We start from the raw sequence: 20,953 nt of genomic DNA on the forward strand, positions 1-20,953 counted from the left end.
AGAAGAGAGATTCAAGTTACAGAAGGCTCTTGACAGACTTGTCAAAGGAGTTAGTTGCCTTAGCTTTCATTCACAAACACTGTTCAATGCATACTACACATTTTTTTTTAGTTAACAAGAGCCTTTGCCAATGTGGTTCCTTCCTGATATAACAATTCCCAGCTAGCATGGCCCAGAAAAGGCAAAACAAACAGTACTTGCTATCAATCCAAAAATATACAGAAAGTGAATGGCATTAATTGGTTTTCTGTAGATTGAAGAAGTCTGGTGGGCTTGAACCACCCAGTATGATCTTAAAACAGCTAATATTGTTCATATGGTTGTCATCTGGTCATCTTATTCTCCTGCCAGGCATATCCTGGGATAAAAGCCAACTTTATTATAGGTTGTTAACTTTTTATGACTTTAACTGAATTCTTATTTTATTCAAGAAATCCTGGCCGCTGCAAAGAACTTTTGTTGCTGTGTTTTTCTGACTGCATTATTGGTCGGTATCTTGAAGCAACTATAGTAACAGAAGAAGAGTCATTGATAAAACCTACTGAGGAGTATTTTCAGAAAAAATGTCAAGCCATTTCTGAACCCCAGTTTGCAAAAGCAACAGTGATTTTACCACATTTGAAAAGGTACTGCTGATTAAAGTAAGATTAAATCCGCTTTAAACAAATGGCTTGCTTTTCTTGAATAAAAATCGTTTTAAGCATTAATGTCATATTGTTTGTCTTTAAGGGATAGTGATTATCTTTATTTCAGAGATTTATTAGTAGAAATACAATCAGTAGGAGTTACTTCAAAAAAAATGGAATAAGTCTGTTTCGAATACCTATTTTAGGAAATCAAGATTTTCATGCTGCATTTTGGAAACTTGAGTGCTTTTGATCAACCATTTTTTTATTGTGAGAAGAGAAACAGTTTTTCATTTAGGATGTCTCAGTGCCCTGTATATTTGAATTTTAAAGAGGACCATGAGATATATCTGTTTTAAACTTAGATCCACCTTTTCAATATTTAAAACATATTGATTTCTACTTCGTCTTAAGGACATTTCATCTGTTTAGTATTTTATTGAAACTTTCTCCAAAATTGTTTTACAAATCATTCCAACAGCTATGGTGTTGAACCAGTAGCAGTATCCATGTGTTTTTACGGAACTCTATTCATAATTTATATGTGACTATTTGTCATGTCTGACTAGTGGCCAGTGAAGCATCCTTATTGCAGAAATTAACTTCAAAATCGCTTCAGTCTTTTTTATTTCTAAGAGGGAAAAGTCAGAGAATTTGTGGAAAGTATTGCAGAAGGAAAGTTAGTTTATGATGGCAAAAAAAAGTTTAATAGTATAAGTGGCTGACTAACTGCAAGAATTGGTTTGTGTATTTTGAGTATGAACTACTATTTTGATTTACTAATATCTTAGAAAGTCAAGAAGACAGCTGCCAAACTTCCTTCCACAGTTCAGTATTCCAGACAGAATTAGAGAATGTGTGAAAAAGAAATCTGATATATTAATTTTTTATCCAGAACTTGGAGAGGTAAGTAAAGGTCTCTATCAATTTAAATGTACAGATGCATGAATCTGGTACAACTTTAATCAAATATCTTACTAGTAAGATTGACTAAATCCAGAATAGTATACATAAATGTATTTTAAGATCAATATGTGTGTTACACTAGACCAGCCTTTCTCAACCAGAATTTTTCTTCTGCTATGCAGTGCTAGTGCTCCCAGTGGTAGGAATTTTTGCACATGTTGACTCAGCTACCAGCCTGCTGTTTTCCTCTTGTTGCAGATATTGTAAAATGAATGTTACATAGGATAGGAATGAATTATACTCTGATTTTTTTTTTGGGGGGGGGAGGTGCAATTTTTACAGTATGCCTAGGTTCTCTTGGACCTGAATATTATTTCAAGGGCTTCTTCAGAATAAAAAGACTGAGAAAGACTGCACTATATAATATCTTATCTTTTATTAACTATAGAGAGTAAACCCTTGACACTTGGACTGAAAAGATACCAGCATTCTGCCTTTGCTCTCTTAAAGGCTTCAAGGTGGTCCCATTGAAGAATGGAAGGGCATATAAGTCTTTGTCGAGTCTAGCTCGGAATAACTAAAATATAGCTTTTTTCACACTTTTTATCAGTGAGGTGGGGGGGGAGAGAATTTGTTACAAAGTGCTAGCTTATAAGAACAGTGATTTAGAATGGACTCGTATAAGAAAGTATGTCTCATTTGAGAGCCAGTTTCATCTAGTGCAGGGGTGTCAAACTGCTGGCCCATGGGCCGGATGCGTCATGTGGAAGCCGCGCCCACCCCATTGCCAGCAATGGCAAAACTGTCCTGATACGTTGTGTGACATCACGTGACGTGAATTTGACATGTCTGATCTAGTGATTAAGGCACCAAGTAGAAACTGGGAGACTGAGTTATCCCATTTTAGGCACAAAGCCAGCTGGTTGATCTTAGGAAGAAAGCAATAGCAAACCACTTATGTAATCTTACCAAGACAATTGCAGGGATTTGTCAGGCAGTCACTAGGTGTCAAAGCTGCCTTGAAGGCACCAAAAATATGTCTCACTTGATTAAAAAGAATCATTGTTAATTAGGAAATAATAAGCACATGTACTTGTGTAGGATTATTATTATTATTATTATCATCATCATCATCATCAGACTGGTATTCTGACTATTTAACAACATTCAGCATCTTATATAACATAAAAAAGTTAAAGCATCAATTGTATAATTAAAAGCTAGCAATAACATTGTCGTGGTTTTGATAGATGAGACCAGCAAAAACAAAACTCCAAGGCAAGAGGTTTCCTTAAAGAACATGTTTATTGGCTACAAAATATGGCACAGTCAAAAGTGAAACCAAGTCTGGAGTTCCCTCCAAAGAGTTACAATTTTACAAAGTTGAACTTCCCACCCCTGCAGGATGTAATCAACTACTTTCCCCAATAGAATACTTTGGCAAGCTTTCTAACAGAAGGCTCAGCCCGCCAAAAGTCAGACAGCAATGACCTTGGTTCCCACGGGACAAGATATTGTTTAACATTAAAACCACCCATCCCTCCTCCCAATACTATGGCAACCAAAAACGAAGAAAAATGGCTTCAGCCAAGATCGTTGCAAAGTTGACAGTCGGGTCCCCTAGAGAGAACAAATCTTGCAGACAAAGAAAAGTTAGTTAGGAATCTCCCCAAGGCTTATGAGGATGCTTATCAAAAAATCTCTGTATTAGCCTACCTGCCTTGACATCAGCACTTTTTACCCACGTAGCTTCTGATAGTGGGTATCCCTTCCACTGCACTAAATACTCTAATTTCCCTTTGTACAATCTAGAATCAAGAATTTGTTTTATTTCATAATGGGTTTCCCCCTGCACTAAAAGGGGACCACGCGCTTTCTTGGGAACAGGTCTTAAGGAGGACTCCCTGAGAGGGTTATTGCTACCTGCTGCAATAATCCAGGAGGTTGTCCAGGACGTTTTTTCATGGCTGCACAAGTTGCACAGCTCTTCACATAACTTTCATATCCTTTTTCATACCTGGCCACCAAAATTGCGTTCTGACCAGATGTAAAGTCTTTAGAAACCTAAAGTGGCCACCCTGTTTGGCAACGTGGCTGCGCTTGAAGTGCTTGGACTCTTAAATGTTCCTGGCAAGTACATTTTTTATCCCTTCCAGGGTAACTCATCTCGAATAAATGAACCTTTATTGTCAAAGTACAACCATGTATACATTGAGATTGGCTGAGCCTCTCTTTGTGCCCCCACCCCCAACTCACAGTAACAACATCTTATTACACCATGTGAGCTAATTGCACAGGGCGGGATATAAATCCCATAAATAAATAAATAATCTAATACAATGTAATAATAATAGAAGTAAAGTGCATTATTTATTTAGAAAATTTAAATATAATTCACTTAAATCATCCTGAAACACACACACACACACAAACACCCGTCCATGGAAAAATTTTCTTCCATGAAGCCGGTCCCTGGTGCCAAAAAGGTTGGGGACCTCTGATCTAGAGTAGGCATGAGGATGGGAATCTCTGGTGTCCAAATGTTTTTGAGATGCCATTCCCCAAAGCAGCATCACTAAGTCTGAGAAGACCTGTAGATCTAGAGCTCCTGTAATTTAAATTTTCTCAACTTTTTTGTGTTTCAGGGTTTAACTCTACTTAATTTTAAAGCAAACTTTTCTACTCTTTTGTGGCTTGAAGAAATCCATTCAGAGGCAGAACTGAAGGAGTTTGCCATGTGTGGGGTCACTTTGAAAAAAAATGGAAATCTCTTAGTACTTGAAGTGCCAGGGGTCATAGAAGGCCGCCCTTCATTATTCCCTGGTAGGTACTTTCTATAATTTTATATACAAAAGCTATATACTGCAGTCCTCAAGCCTCATTTCTGCCTCGCTGAAGCACAGCTAGAAGCGTGTGACTTGGATCATATAAGCAATATACTTAGCCTTTTCCCGATTAGTGTTATACTTGTTTAAGTATTTTATTTATAATGCACTGTTGACCAGAGCACAGTCCACATTCAGGCAAAATTAGCACAATGAAAGAACTATTAAAATTACACACTACAGTAGTGATATATTTACAGCAGTGGTCCCCAACCCTTCCGGCTTTGTGGACCAGCAGCGGCAGTGGCAGGGAGGAAGAGAGGAGATGGTTCCGCGTAAGCAGCGAGCACATGCACCGGTGCTTGTACAAGTGGAGCTGGTCTGCCGCTTTTGCAGCCCACTTCCGAATGGGCCATGGCGCAATACCGGGCTGAGGGTTGGAGACCCATGATTTACAGTCAGTGTAAATGATTTCATTTTATATTACCATAACCTGATACCTTTTCCATCCAACTTTGCCAGTAAGGCAACAGAGCAGCCTTACAACCTCTTTCACCAGTCAGTCTGCTTTATTAAATAGGTTTTCAAATCTTTCTTAAATATATCCAAACATATGCAGTTGTGCATTGGTGTTCTCCCTTGACACAACTGCTATCTCAGGGAAACACTACCAAGGAAGGAGCAGGTTCACACTTTGGGGGTTTTTCTGGACTCATGGCTCCTGTTGGAAGAACAGATAAAAAGATGCATCAATTATTGTGTTATCTGATGCAGGAAAACCTAGCTGTGGTAACTCATGCCCTCATTATCACCCAGTTATTTTTTATTTATTAATTTATTGCTTTTCAAATAATAATAAGGCCCTACACTGGTTGTTGATTGCTATCAAAGCATAATTTGACTCAGTTGGGTTTAGTGGTTAAGGCACCAGGCTAGAAACTGTCATGGATCCGCCCCGGACCCCCTCCAGGTGCAAATTCAGAAGAGAAGGCTGAGTTTGAGTCTGCAGAGGAAAGCACGGAGCTGAATATTGCTCAGGACCAGGGCTCAGAGAATGCTAATTTGATGGAGCAGCTGGGTTGATCAGACAAGGGACTAAGGCTGAAGGAGGTGAGCCACAGCTGCAGCAGGTTGGTTAGGAGGCTCCAGGCAAAGACAAGGAGCAGTTGCTGTCTGTTAGCAATGAGGAGGAGGTGGAGTCCATACCACCTCCTGATCCAAGGACACTGGAGCAGAGAGGAGACAGATACGTTGGTCAGCTATACTATTCATCAGGAGGCAACCTCGCCTCTCATGAAGGGCTGCATCTACTTAATCCCATCCTGAGGATTTGAGTGTTGCTGCAGCAACGTACCCAGTTCTGTGGTTTGTATGCTTGTGCTGTGTATCCTGACTTGTTTGAATTGTGGACTGCTTTCCTGGACTTTGTGTGTCCTTGTTGGACTTAGTTACCCAGTGGCTCTTGCTGTGCTGAGCTCGTAATCGGGACCTGCACAGGGATGTGCTTTCTGAGGGGGGAGGGGGTTGAATAAATGCCTATATAACTCTTGCTGTATGCGTGTATGTATGTCAGGAGCGGGGCACCACAGAAACCAGGAGACTGTGAATTCTACACCCATCTGTCTGACTTTGGACCACTCAGTCTCTTTCCACCCAACCCACCTCACAGGATTGTTGTGGGGAAATTAGGAGGGGGTATTAGGTATGTTAGCTGCCTTCAGTTATTTATAAAAACATCAAGGCAGGGTGCAAATAAATAAAAATAACGAAGTCCTGGTATTGACTTTAAAACCTTGGTGGCTTGGTACATGCGTACATGATGGTTGGCTCACCAGATCTTCTAGGGCAGGTGTCAAACTCGCAACATCATGTGATGTGTCACGACGTATCACGATTTTTTTTCCATTGCCGGCAATGGGGTGGGCGTGGTTTCACTGTGATGTATCCGGCCCATGGACCGGCAGTTAGATACCCCTGTTCTAGGGAACAACTTCTTATGGTCCCATTCTTGAAACTAGAAGCTGCTTCTCTGTGGCAGTTCTGTTGTTTTGGGATGGGTTCCTGGCAGGGATCAAACTATTTCCCTCCTTTTGGGCCTTCAGGAAAATATTGAGAAAGAGAAGCTTAATAATTTGATATAGTGGTATGGTTGGATTTCCGAATTCTGTTCCATTTGCAAAATTATTACACTTGGTTCCAAGGGAAATAATGTAACATATACACTTTAAATTAGGTGACAAAGTGATACTGAAGACCCAAGACTATTCAGAGGAGATAATCCACTATGTTGCATATATTGCTGAGGTAAGTTAACTAGTTCTTTTTGACTTATTTTGTGTACATTTATGTCTTAATAATGTAGCTCAGCCATATTTACTTAAAAATAACTCTCTTATATTAGGAATTAGTTCCATGTTAATGATGTAAAATTGTATCCTTCAATTGGGGGGGGGCAGTTTAACTCCAAATTTACTGTATTTAAACTTTAATTTATATGACCCCATACCAGATTCCTACATGTGTTCGGTTCCTTCAGTTTTTGGAACTTTAGTAAGTACATTAATAAAAGAATCTGTGAAATAGTTCGTGTAGGAATGTAAAATTTAACTCTTGGTGTTTTCTTAAGAGTTTTTTAAGTATGGGTATGTAATGAAATAATTAGTTTCTTTTGCGTATATAGATTCATGATGAAGATGTTACCCTGAAACTCAACTCAGAATTTGAACAGGCATATAATTTTGAACCTATGAATGTGGAATTTATTCATAGCAGGTACTGTTTTGAATACTTGCATCTCATTTCATTGTGAAGCATAGTATATATGTTCTTGCCAGTTCAAGAAACTACATTCTGGTTCTCTCAAGCACTCAAAATGGATAAAAAAATAATGTTCACATTGGGAAAGGGTGGGTCTTAAATGATTACTTTGCAGCCCACGACAGAAGACCATGATTGCTTTTGTTTGAAGGTTCCTCTTAATTACCATTATACAAACTCTGAAAGTTGTTTTTTTTTAAAAAAAAAAATACTTCGATAACGGTCAGCGAGACCTCTTGGGGTGTTTGCTAATATTCATAAGAATAGGTTTCATAATAAATAATTAATAAATGCATTAAAAAATAGCCAGTTTGGTAAGTGATCAAGGCACCAAACTAGAAACCAGGAGTCTGTTAGTTCTAGTCCCATTTTAGGCACAAAGCCATTTGAGGCCAGTCACACTCTTTCAGCCCAGCTCCTCTTTGTGTCAAGTTTCGAAGCACAGTTTTGCTCCTGCGACAAATATTCCTTCTCAGCTTGCCAACGAACTTGGGGGGAGGGGAGAGGTTTGGAATGCAGACTTCAAAGATTAAGAAGCCAGACTGTTAGACTCGAGGACATTACACAAGGTGTCTGGCCAGACCTAGAGATGCTTTCTCATAACAATATTTTTCCACTTGATTGGGCAACGTGGCTTGGCCCAGAGGGAGGAGGGAGAATTCAGTGCTTTTACTATATGGGTTTGGGAGGGGTCTTGCCAGAGCTGTTTTGCTTTCATTAGTGCCAGAGTGATGTACTTAATAATGTTTTACATTAAGAGAACGGAATGTCTCAAAGGTGTTTGCTTGGTTAGGTTCGCCAGTCGGAACCTTGACACTTTGTCTATCAGTCTTCGTGTTCTACCTGAGATTAATAATCCCAGATCACTTCTTTCTGCCTCTGTTCCCAGGCACACATATGGAGCACATTGTGTTGTTTTTCTCCTCTTGTTAGGCTTGGTCTGCCTGCAGTGCATTTTTAAATAACTTTTCTGTTATGGTTGTAAAAATTGCACCTTTTCTTGCTCAGGTTACAGTCACAACTCTAAAGTCACAAACACAGAATGTTTCTGCCTCCAATAGCAATTAAGTGTGGCATTTGGTCTGTGACGTGTCAGCCTTTGTTTAAGATAAGCCTTTATAATTTTTAATCTTAAAGGATCCCAAAATAATTCAGTCTAACAAAATAGTTTTTTAAAAAAGGGGTGGTGGATTACGTAGCATTCCTTGATTCCAGCCCTCTTGGGCTGTCTATTAGGCACCTTCCCATCAAACAGATGCAGTATTGTAACAGTCACAGTGTCTTTGTTGCCATTTCACAGCTTTTGTTTGTTAATGATGTTGTTTTATTAATGAATTTGTTTTTAATATAAGATTTCAAATATTTCATATAATATTTTGAATACTAATATGGATCTTTTGGTACCAATTCTAATAATGAGCCATTTGCAGGCATTTTTCAAGACAACACATTTCTCCACCCACCCTTCTAAATTTAGGAAAATGATAAATAATGGTGTTTTGGATAGGTGATATGTTTTGCAGTTGCTAAGACAAGAAATATGAGCAAACACAAATGGATTTAGACATGCTTTCCTGATATCATATATAACAGCGGTCTTGAGTATAATATATTGGTCAGGCTTACTGTTTTAATCTGTTGGAAATTATGTTTTAGCTTTTTTTTCTGAACTTTTGACAGGATAACAACCAGAAGATGTCATCATGCAATAGAACAAGCCATCCATTTAGGAGCAAAGGGTATATAATATGTCTTACCTACTTGTTCATTTTTACTGAAACTATAATAATCTAGATTTTTTTCATTGTTACTATTTCAGTAGACATGGTACATTGAGGTAGGTTATTGTTGAATCTTACAAATAAACATTTTAGCATCTTCAACAAGGATAGCGTCTATTAATTTCTTATTTTTCCTTCTTTTTGCTCTTTATTCCAAAGTTTTGTTTCCTGATGTGCTTATTGTGCAATCACCACAATTCATTAAGCAGCAGCATGATTCAGAATATTCTTACAGCATTCCAAAACAAAGTGTTATCCAAGGAAGTAAGGTAAACTCCTGCCCGTAATCTATTTCTCCATTAATTAATTTTATTGTTGTGGTGTTTAACCAGCTTGTTTGTAAGTAAAATGTGAAATGTGTTCATTTGTTTTTGTATTTAACATGTCATTTAACTATATTTTATTTTATTAGTCTTATATGTTGCTCCGATCCTAATTACTCTGAACATCTTTACATTATCCTGTAATAAAATTAGCCATACACTATACATAAAAATAATAACAAAAACAACAACAAACTGGGCACCACATACATACTCCCTTCCAAGATGGATCAGTATCTTTATAAATCTCTGTGGAAGACAGCCTGATCTCTGGAGGAATGCTATTCCAGAGAATTAGGGATTACAAAAGATTGACCACCGAGATCCCTGAAGATGACATTTGCCAGGAGCTAGAGCCCAGAGAGATATTTTTGTTCTAGATCTAATGGGTGGGCAGCATGCCCCTAGGACAAGGGAGTACTGAAGATATACACATATTGAGATCCATTTATTTATTTATTTATCCAATTTATTTGCTGCCTATCTTACCACAGGGTAACTCTGGTAGGCTTACAATATTAAAAAATAAAATTATATAAATAAAATATTACAAAAGTATAAAAATACAATAGCTAAAAGTTGGGAAGAGAGGAAATAGAATAAATGGGGTGGGGTCTGATATTAATCTTATCAACTACCCAGCATGAAACTTTCCTTTGGAGCCCCAAATCAGCCAGCAGACCTAGATCTTTAGGCTCTTACAGGAGGGTTGGAGTAGACTTCACTGCAGGGAACAAGATGTTCCCAAAGGGCAGGTACAATGGTCTTCTGGACCCTGCCAGCCAGAATACCCTGATGGGGTCCGCAGCATGCCTCCTCTGCCGGCTTGGGTGGGGCAGCCAATCCCAGTGGGATGAGACAGTCTCTTAAGTCAGCAGTCCACAACCTTTACAGCTTGGTGGCCCAGCTGGGAGGGAGGGGAGAACCGGTGGCAGGCTGGCACACACGCATGCAGCCTGACTCATGTAAGCGGCAAGTTGCTGGACAGGCATGCACATGCAGCTCGGCTACAAGTCAAGCTGCACATGCATGCGTGCGTGCGCTAGTCTGCCACTCATGCAAGTTGAGCTGTAGGCACACATGTGCACCAGCCCACTGCTTGCATGCATTTAGGTGTCTGCGCGCCAGCCCACCACTCATGTGAGTTGAGCTGTGCGTGCGTGTGTGTGCACACCAGCCTGCAGCCCAATCGCGAATAAGCCATGGCCCGAGAGTGGGCTGCAGCCTGGGGGGGTTGGGAACCCCTGCCTTAAGTAACCTGGACCTATGCCATGTTGGGCTTTAAAAGTGATTATCAAACATTTTAAATTGCACCCAGGCCAAACGTAGCCAGTGCAGCTCATAGACCAGTGGTGTTACATGGGCCACCGTTGGGGCCCCAAGAACTTCCCACACCACTGAACTCTGCAGCAACTGTAGCTTCCAAATGTTCTTCAAAGGTAGCCCCATGTAGAGCTCATTGCAATACTCCAACCATGAGATGATTAGGGCCTGAATGACAGCACGGGGACTCCTGATCCAGGAGAGGCCCCAATTGGTGCACAACCCATAGTTTTAAAGGTTGTGGCCAGCTTTTTAAATTGTATCTTGCAATCTGCTGGTAATCAGCATTTAGCAGTAACAGAAAAGTTAGGACCATTTTGGCAGAGCAGAATCTTGAATTCTTAATCATTCTTAAGTAAAAGCTTAATAGTGCATATGTCTTGACAAGAAATAAATAGCATCTGATTTAGTTTGTCTAAGCTTGGAAACAGTGGCATCAATAACAAACCTCAATGATGTCAGAATAATGACACATGCACTACAATATCTTCATACAAACACTGTATTTATGTACATTAACAATGTTACTAATGATAATCTTTTCAAGAACTTTTTAGAATCCGCTTGTGAATATTTTAAGTTACATTAAAATTGTCACTTTATTCAAAGTGGAATGAATGAAACATTACAAATGTTGATTTTCTTTCTTTTTGCTGCTTTCAGGAAGAAAGGATAAAAAAGGAAAAACAAATGCCAAAAAATGAAAAAGATGTTTCTGATACAGTTACTATTGCCACACAAACAAGTTGGTATCATTTTGTTGGAATAATATAAATTGGTTTAGAAGGTACATTTTAAATATTTGTTAATTTTTGCTATATCAAATGGCAAACAAACTATACTTGTTACTTATTTAAAGGGATATGTGTTTTGAAGGTTACTATAATTTTGGAGACATTTCCATATACTGCTTTTTAAAATTCTGTGCACCATAATAAGATGTTCATTAAATTCTATAATTTTGGATATAGTAAATAGAATTCTAACTTGGAATAGACAAGACTGTGACTTTTTCAACCCTCTGCTGAATGAGCATCAGAAACTCGCAGTTAAAAGGATTCTTAGTGGTGAATGTCGTCCAACTCCTTATATCCTATTTGGGCCACCAGGAACCGGCAAAACTGTCACAATTATTGAAGCAATTTTGCAGGTAATAGTGAATTGTAACTGGTTGTTGTCTCTGCTATTTTTAATAATGTTAACTCTTTGTTAAAAATTATTCACCCTTTTTGTTTGGGAATATTCGTTGTGAATGAATACTTGTTAATGTGGAAGATAGGAATTGCTGATGGATTTTCTCATCTACAGATAACAGAGTTTTAACATGCATGAGAATGCTTTGAAAATAATAAGTACCTTTTCTGTCTAGATTAAAATAACATGAGAATAATTACAGTAATGTGTTTTGAATGCTACTTTGGTACATGCTTTAAAAAGGATGCTACAGGAAATTGTATTTTTTTATGGTGGATCAATATGAAGAAATAAAGCACCAGTGCATAATTGTAGCTTATTGAAATGTTCTGAATATTGTGTTAATGTCTTATCAGTCTTCAGTACAGCTAGTAAACATATGCACATCTAGCATGGAGAGAAAATAATACTGGAATTTTAATTGGTTCAATATAATTCTTAAAAATTACCATGTAACTGTTCACTGTATTAAGAGTGTCAGTTAACAATACAACATATGAATGCTTGTTTTCATCTAATTAGATATATTATAGGTTACCAAGCAGCCGAATATTGGTCTGTGCACCATCAAACAGCGCTACAGATCTTATTTGTTTACGACTTCATGAGAGCAACTTACTAAGACCAGGAGTTATGGTCAGAGTTAATGCAATCAACAGAAATGAAGAGGTAAAAATGTATTTAAAAGACTTTCTTTCTCTATGAGTCATTCTGTCTCATTAGACAAATGGTGCATTTGAAGCTCAGAATTAGTTACAACCAATTATTTCATACTTGTTTTAACTGAATAGTGCTTAGTTTTCCAAGTTACTCTGTTACCATCTGTTACTTGCTAATATCTCCTCCTAAATTGTTGAATATGATCTCTCCTGAAAGATTGAATCTTAAATCTTAGGCTCAATAAGTCAGTTTCTGCATAAGAAAAGTCAGAGTCAAGATGCAGAAAGGGTTGAGGGAATTTCTCCAAGATTCCCATCAGGACAGAAAGATGTATCAGGTTCTAGTGTTTAATAAAAGAAATGGAGATTTTTCTTTGACGTGGATATTTTCGAAACAATAGAACTTCCAGATGAAATAAATCCTCTGCAGAAACTAGTTCATAATTGCATTACACCTATGCAGTTTTGTTGCAGAATCTACTTACAAAGAACAACAGTAAAGAGCTATATGAATATATTGTACAGTTTTAAAACAGCAGATACAACTTAATGATGTAAGGGATCACTGAGAAATATTGTAACGTCGTGATGTATAAATCAAATTTGTACATAACAACCCTAGGCAGTAAATTGTTAAGTTAAAAACAAAACCTAGTACATAAAAGCAAATGAAATATGATGAAAACAGGGAAATTCACAAACGGCATATATTCCCCTCACCTTCAAGGCCATTTTAAAGTATCGCAGGGTTACACCTACTTGAACTTAGGGCTCTATGTGTGTGCACATGTATATGTGCGCAAGTGTGTTTCCAGAGAGCAGGTGATGAATAACTTCCTCTAAGCATTTCAACAATGAAAGGTAGAGAACAGTAGAGAAACCAAGTATCTAACAGAATGCAAAGGGGTCAAAATTAAAGCAGAATATAGACAAAAATGTTCTGAGAACTCAGATTTTCAAGAAGGGACATGGTGCTTCAGAGCAAAAATATTTGAGAGGAGGATCTCACTGTTTTCAAAATTAAATTGATAGGATACAAATCGAATTAGGGATACTTCATTGGTATGAAGAGGCATTGCCTTCCTTTCAGAGTATAATAATATAATAAATATAATAAATAACTCGTGTCTGCAGTTGCAAATGTGTAAACCTAACTGATGATAGGCATATTAATAACGTCCTTCTTTGTATTGGCAGAGTTTTAATGAAGTAATAAAGTTTTACTGCAAAGGTGGAGAAGATATTCATGAAGCATCTCTGTTTCGAATAATTATTGTGACATGCAGCAGCGCAGGAATGTTCTACCAGATAGGAATAAGGTAATGTGTAAGCTTTTCTGACTATTCCAGGAAAAGTAGGATATAAAAATATAAGCAACTTCTTAGAGAGAAGGAAATGAGAGCATGAAGCTATTACTTGAACTAAGTAAATGGGCAAAAAACTCCCTCCCCAACAGCTGATAAATGGCTGGAGTTACTCCACATGGGAAAAGATCCCAGTAAATAAAGAAGAGGAGTTTCTTTCAAGATTCATATTTATTTATTTTATTTATTTTAATCCCATTTATATCCCGCCCTTCTCCGAAGACTCAGGGCGGCTTACAATTTAAGCACAAACCAATGTGCTTAGCAATAGCCTTCATTCTATGTATATGCCTGCTTATTAGGGCTTTTGGGCCCCCCCAAGCGGCATTATTACAAAGTCAGCTTATTGCCCCCAACAATCTGGGTCCTCATTTTACCTACCTCGGAAGGATGGAAGGCTGAGTCAACCTTGAGCCTGGTGGGATGCGAACCTGCACTAATTGCAGGCAGCTGGTGTTACTTAAGGAGGCATTAGCCCACTGCGCCACCAAGGCTCATATTGTCATTAAAAATATGTAATAGCCATATATTGCAAGTAAAAGTTCACAGTTAGCTTTATTTCTTGTACTTGAACCTCCAAGTAGAACTTATATAATTGCCACTGTGAGATAAAATGCAGATGTTTACCCATTTGTACTGTAGCTCAGTCATACATTTATACTAGGCTACAATATATCTGAATCTGGATATATGAAGACATTCTCATAATCCCACAATCAAAATTGGATAATTATCATCCCTTGCTATTTTCACATTGAGATTGCACAGTGGCAATTGAAAATACTGTACTATGAACCTCAGTGTTCTTGAAAATATAGTCACTTGTTAAAATCTATAATGGGCTTAACTGAAAGTAAATACTTTTTGTTTTACCAATGTTACTTAGGTACAATGTTCATTATTTTTTAAAGTGATGTCTCAGAATGCAGAGCATACTACAAGTAGTTCCAATTTTTATTCAACAATATTAGGTTTGGACATTTCACACATGTATTTGTGGATGAAGCAGGGCAGGCAAGTGAACCAGAAAGCCTAATCCCTCTGGGACTGATTTCAGAAGTCACTGGCCAGGTATATAAGTTTTTATTATATCTAATTGATTATATCTAACTGTTTAGGTCTGTTGTGTGGAGATTGTTTGATGTTCTCTAAGGAGGAAAAATTTCTGTTTGTAGATACTGCTTACGCGCTGTTGATCTAATGTGTCTAAAATATATAATATGAACCGTGCCCATTACTAGAAAAACAGCCATGCCTATTTCAAATATCATTCATCCATATTTGCACTGTCACACGTTCAGTTTTCATCCCATATCTCTTAAGTTTTATTTAAAAAGGAAGAGGGAAAACTCTTAATTCATTATGGATGCCAGTGGCTTTCCATAGTCAAGATCTTGCCCATGGCCGTATCATTTATTTGGTTTAAGGGTAGCTTTATCTTTCATATCTGTTTCTTCTCTCTACTATGACCTTTATTATGTTTTTATCATCTTTTATTTATGTGCAATCCAGTCTTATAGCTCATACCAGTTTACAACAATAAACATAATCAGTACACAAGAAAAACTATACAGCGGTCTGTCGAACAGGAGGAGTAAAATAAAAACAGTAATCCTTATCCAGTCACATTAATCATAGGCACTCATGAGTGTAGTTGGCATGGGTCTGAAAATCTCTTCAAAATAGCCTCCATTTTCATTGCCGTACAAAAATTCAAAGCCTGGACAAGACTAGACTTCAGAAAGAACTGTTTCATAAGGAAATGCCTGTTTCTGTAACAGACACAATAGATTTCCACCAAACTAACCTATTAAAATACCAGGAATAGGTAGCTTCTGCTACCAAATTAGCTCACCATGTAGGATGGTTTTAACTGAAGAAGGCTATGCTGGGTTTTAAAGTTCAAAACTAAAACTCAAATTTGCACTCAGAATCTTGGTGACCAGAACAACCCAGTTTGGACTCTGAGTCTGACGTGGAGGAATCGAGCGGTCTTGAGCATGTTATCTGGACTGAGTTCGACCCTGTTTCCCCCGATGACGTGGACAGGATCATGAGGAGACTGAGCTCCACCACTTGTTTACTGGACCCATGCCCCTCCTGGCTGGTTTATGCGGCCCGGGAGGAGACACGAGGCTGGTTCCAGGCAGTAATAACTGCTTCCCTGAAGGAGGGTATCTTTCCTGCCGCCTTGGAGGCGGTGGTGAGACCCCTCCTCAAGAAGCCTGCCCTGGACCCGGCTGTTTTAAATAACTACTGTCCGATCTCCAACCTTCACTTCTTGGCAAAGGTTGTTGAGAGTGTGGTGGCGCATCAGCTTCCTCTGTTCCTGGAGGAAACTGATTATCTTGACCCGTACCAATCGGGCTTCAGGCCTGGGTACAGCACAGAGACGGCATTGGTTGCGCTGGTGAATGATCTCTGCTGGGCTCGGGCCAGGGGATGTTCCTCTGTCCTAGTCATTTTAGACCTCTCAGCGGCTTTCGATACCATCGACCATGGTATCCTACTGTGGCGTCTCGGGGTTGGGAGTGGGCGGCACTGTTTTATGGTGGTTCTCCTACCTCCTGGGCCGCTCGCAGTCAGTGTTGACGGGAGGGCAGAGGTCCGCCCTGAGGTCTCTCGTTTGTGGAGTCCCTCAGGGGTCGGTCCTCTCTCCCCTCCTGTTCAACATCTACATGAAACCGCTGGGCGAGCTCATTCGTGGTTTCGTGGTGGGGTATCATCAGTACGCTGATGATACCCAACTTTTTCTTTCTACCCCGAACCAACCCAGTGATGCACTTGACGTGATGTCCCGTTGCCTGGAGGCAGTCCGGGTTTGGATGGGGAGAAACAGGCTTCATCTCAATCCTGCCAAGACTGAGTGGCTGTGCATACCGGCATCTCGGGTTAGCCAGGCCGTTCCATCATTAATGATGGGGGGTGAGGTGTTACCCCCCCCGTCGATAGGGCTCACAACGTGGGCGTCCTCTTGGATTCACGGCTCAATTTTGAAGACCATATAGGAGCCGTGACCAGGGGGGCTTTTGCCCAGCTTCGTCTGGTGTGCCAGCTGCGGCCCTATCTGGACCGAGATGCCCTACGCACAGTCACCCATGCGCTCGTGACCTCCCGGCTAGACTACTGCAACGCTCTCTACATGGGGCTGCCCTTGAGGACCACTCGGAGGCTTCAACTGGTGCAGAATGCAGCCGCGCGAGTTGTTATGGGAGTTTCCCGATACTCCCGTGTAACACCTCTTCTCCGTGAGCTGCATTGGCTTCCTGTTACCCTCCGGGTGAGATTCAAGGTGCTGGTAATGACCTATAAAGCCCTAAATGGCTTGGGTCCGGATTATCTAAGGGAACACCTGCTGCCGGCATCAACTTCCCATCGTCCTGTGCGCTCCCACAAGGAGGGCCTTCTCAGGATACCGCCGGTTAAGGAATGCCGGCGGGTTATTCCCAGGGGAAGGGCGTTCTCTGTGGGCGCGCCGGCCCTATGGAACCAACTTCCCACGGAACTCAGGACTGCCCCCGACCTTCGCTCATTTCGCCGGGACTTGAAAACTTGGTTCTTCGAGCTGTTTGGCCCAGACTGAGGGGTTTTAATTTAATTTAATTGGGTTTTAGTTTAACTTCAGGGACTGTAATTTAATTAATAGTTTTAATTGATTTTAATTTTGTATACTATGTATTTTAATTTCCCTGTAAACCGCCCTGAGTCCTACGGGAATAGGGCGGTATATAAATTTAAATAATAAATAAATAAATCTTATACAAGTGCAGCGTCTTATACACAGGGAAATAATGGTAACCTCCACAGCCCAAGGCATGCCTGTGTGGGTTGCCATGCCGCCTGGTGCAGGTGTCAAGCCCCTGTGGGCTTGCCACTAATGGGAGGAGGGAGGGGGCAAGATCGTCGGCCGGCCGAACTTCCGGATTTGCCAGCTCAGTTGTTCAGCACTCTGCCGAACAGCTGATCAGTGCTGAGAAACTCGCATGCCAGAGCATCTTATACAAGGGTGCATCTTATAGATGGAAAAATACGGTAATTAAAACTCCTTCATATCATCATGAGGTGCTCATACTACTGAATCCTCAGAAATCTTTCAATCATCTCAACTTCTAATGATACAGAGAAATACAGATAGCCCTCGACTGAAAACCACAATTGAGCCCAACATTTTTTATTATTATTATTATTATTATTATTATTATTATTATTATTATTATTATTATTATTATTATTATTATTATTATTATTAATTTTATTTGTATACCGCCCTTCTCCCGAAGGACTCAGGGCGGTGAACAGGGCAGTACATGCTAAAAGACAAAATACAAAAATTAAAAGAGATTAACAAAATGCCCACAACTCTTACAATAGGTTAAAACACATTAAAAGTAATAAAACCCAACCCCCTCCCATCAGGCCAGGCCAGCTTGTTCGAAGAGATAAGTCTTTAGATCGCGCCGGAAGGAGCGCAGGTCGGGCGCCATCCGGAGCTCAACCGGAAGACGGTTCTATAAATCCGGCTCGCCCACAGAGAACGCCCTCCCCCTGGGGGCCACCAGTCGGCATTCTTTGACCGGTGGCACCCTGAGGAGGCCCTCTCTGTGGGAGTGTACTGGGCGGAGGGAAGTTGATGCCGGCTGCAGGTGCTCCCCAAGGTATTCCGGACCCATGCCATGTAGGGCTTTGTAGGTCAATACCAGCACCTTGAATCTCACCCGGAAGACAGCTGGAAGCCAATGCAGCTCGCGGAGCAGAGGTGTAACATGGGATTATCGGGAAACTCCCAGCACAACTCTCGTGGCTGCATTCTGTACCAGTTGGAGGCTCCGAGTGGTCTTCAAGGGCAGCCCCATGTAGAGAGCGTTGCAGTAGTCCAAACGAGAGGTCACGAGCGCATGAGTGACTGTACGTAAGGCATCCCGGTCTAAATAGGGCTGCAACTGGCGCACCAGGCGAACCTGGGCGAAGGCCCCCCTAGTCACAGCTACTATTTTTTATTTTTTTATTTTTATTATATTTTTATTTTTATACCGCCCTTCTCCCGAAGGACTCAGGGCGGTGTACAGGGTAATAAATATAAAAAACAGAATACAAAAGTTAAAAAACCATTAAATATAATGCCCAAATTTAAAATTTAAAACAATAATTAAAAACATATTAAAACCCCAACCCTAACCCATCAGACCAGGTCAGATTGCTCAAATAAATACGTTTTTAGATCACGCCGGAAGGTCTTCTAAAGAAAGCTGTGAATCTAGGAGGACTCCCAAGTTGTGAGCCCTATCTACGGGGGGTAATAACTCTCCCCCCATAGAAAGAGATGGGATATCCTGAATATCCCGAGATGCCGGTACGCACAGCCACTCAGTCTTGTCAGGGTTGAGTCGAAGCCTGTTCCTCCCCATCCAGACCCGAACCGCCTCCAGGCAGCGGGACATCACGTCGAGGGCATCACTGGGGTGGTTTGGGGTCGAAATAAAAAGCTGGATATCATCAGCATACTGATGATACCCAACTCCAAAACCACAAATGATCTCACCCAGCGGTTTCATGTAGATGTTGAACAGGAGAGGCGAGAGGACCGACCCCTGAGGGACTCCACAAGCGAGAGGCCTCGAAGTCGACCTCTGCCCCCCTGCCAACACCGACTGCGAACGTCCCAGGAGATAGGAGGAGAACCACTGAAAAACCGTGCCTCCCACTCCCAATCCCCTGAGGCGCCGCAGCAAGATACCATGGTCGATGGTATCAAAAGCTGCTGAGAGGTCTAATAGGACTAGGACAGAGGAATATCCCCTGTCCCGAGCCCTCCAGAGATCATTCACCAGAGCGACCAATGCCGTCTCCGTGCTGTACCCGGGCCTGAAGCCCGATTGGTACGGGTCTAGATAATCCGCTTCATCCAGAACCAGAGGGAGCTGATGCGCCACGACGCTCTCAACAACCTTCGCAAGAAAGCGAAGGTTGGAGACCGGATGAAAGTTATTTAACACAGCTGGGTCCAAGGCAGGCTTCTTGAGGAGAGGTCTCACCACCGCCTCCTTCAAGGCGGCAGGGAAACTACCCTCACTCAAAGATGCAGATATAACCGCCTGGAACCAGCCTCGTGTCCCCTCCCGGGCCGCATAAACCAGCCAGGAAGGGCACGGATCCAATAAACATGTGGTGGAGCTCAGCCTCCCCATAATCCTGTCCACTTCCTCAGGTGTCACAGGATCGAACTGATCCCAGATAACATCGACAAGACCACCCGTGTCCTAATCGTCAGACTCTGCCCAGTCAGAGTCCAAACCGGTCCGAATCCGAGCGATTTTGTCCGACAGATGTTGACTAAACTCCTCAGCACGAACCTGCAAGGGTTCCTCCCTCACCTCCTGATTAAGGAGGGAGCGGGTCACCCTAAACAGGGCGGCCGGGCGATTATCTGAGGACGCGATAAGGGTAGCGAAGTGGTTAGACCTCGCCACCCTTATCACTGCGAGATAAGACCTAATACAGGTTCTTAGTCGCAATCGGTCGGATTCGGATCGGCTGGACCTCCAACGGCTCTCTAGGCCCCGTCTCCGACGCTTCATCTCCCGGAGCTCCGCAGAAAACCATGGAGCCCGCTGGGATCTGCACCGGGTCAGGGGCCGCAAGGGTACAACTCGGTCAAGTGCCTCCGTGGCTGCCCTTTCCCAGACTTCCACTAAAGCATCCGCCGAGCTGTGAGCAAAGGAGGCAGGTGGGGACCCCAGCGCTGCCTGGAACCTTTCAGGGTCCATTAAGCGCCTGGGGCGGAACCATCTAGTTGGCTCAACATACCCACGGTGTGTTGCTAAGTAAAACAGTTAAGTATGTTTGACCCCATTTTACAGCATTTCTTGCCACACTTGTTAAATGAATTTCTGCAGTTGTTAAATTAAGTAAAACGGTTGTTAAGTGGATCTGGCTTTCTCACTGCTTGACAGAAGGTTGCAAAAGGTGATCAGCACGACTCTGCGACACTGCAGCCATCATAAACGCATGCCAGTTGCCAAGCATCAGGATTTTTGATCATGTGACCATGGGAATGCTGCAGTGGTCATAAGCGTGAAAAACTGTCATAAGTCACTTTTTTCAGTGCTGTTATAACACCAAACAGTTACTAAAGAAA

At 41.2% G+C, this 20,953-nt stretch overlaps 1 protein-coding gene across 1 annotated transcript in view; it reads left to right on the forward strand.

The window, feature by feature from the left end:
• The window catches only part of MOV10L1 (Mov10 like RNA helicase 1), a gene marked incomplete at both ends in the record, with an annotated part of 52,257 nt that overhangs the window by 16,687 nt on the left and 14,617 nt on the right, over positions 1–20,953 (forward strand). The window contains 10 exons of the mRNA XM_081331945.1: positions 432–626; positions 1,418–1,532; positions 4,178–4,355; positions 6,591–6,661; positions 7,038–7,129; positions 8,855–8,913; positions 9,115–9,224; positions 12,318–12,464; positions 13,652–13,773; positions 14,790–14,889. Of these exons, the coding sequence (XP_081188071.1) occupies positions 432–626; positions 1,418–1,532; positions 4,178–4,355; positions 6,591–6,661; positions 7,038–7,129; positions 8,855–8,913; positions 9,115–9,224; positions 12,318–12,464; positions 13,652–13,773; positions 14,790–14,889 (1,189 nt within the window). The remainder of the gene's footprint in view (positions 1–431; positions 627–1,417; positions 1,533–4,177; positions 4,356–6,590; positions 6,662–7,037; positions 7,130–8,854; positions 8,914–9,114; positions 9,225–12,317; positions 12,465–13,651; positions 13,774–14,789; positions 14,890–20,953) is intronic.

The sequence above is a fragment of the Vipera berus genome (genome assembly GCF_964194415.1).
Source record: "Vipera berus genome assembly, chromosome: 6".
Taxonomy (NCBI): domain Eukaryota; kingdom Metazoa; phylum Chordata; class Lepidosauria; order Squamata; family Viperidae; genus Vipera; species Vipera berus.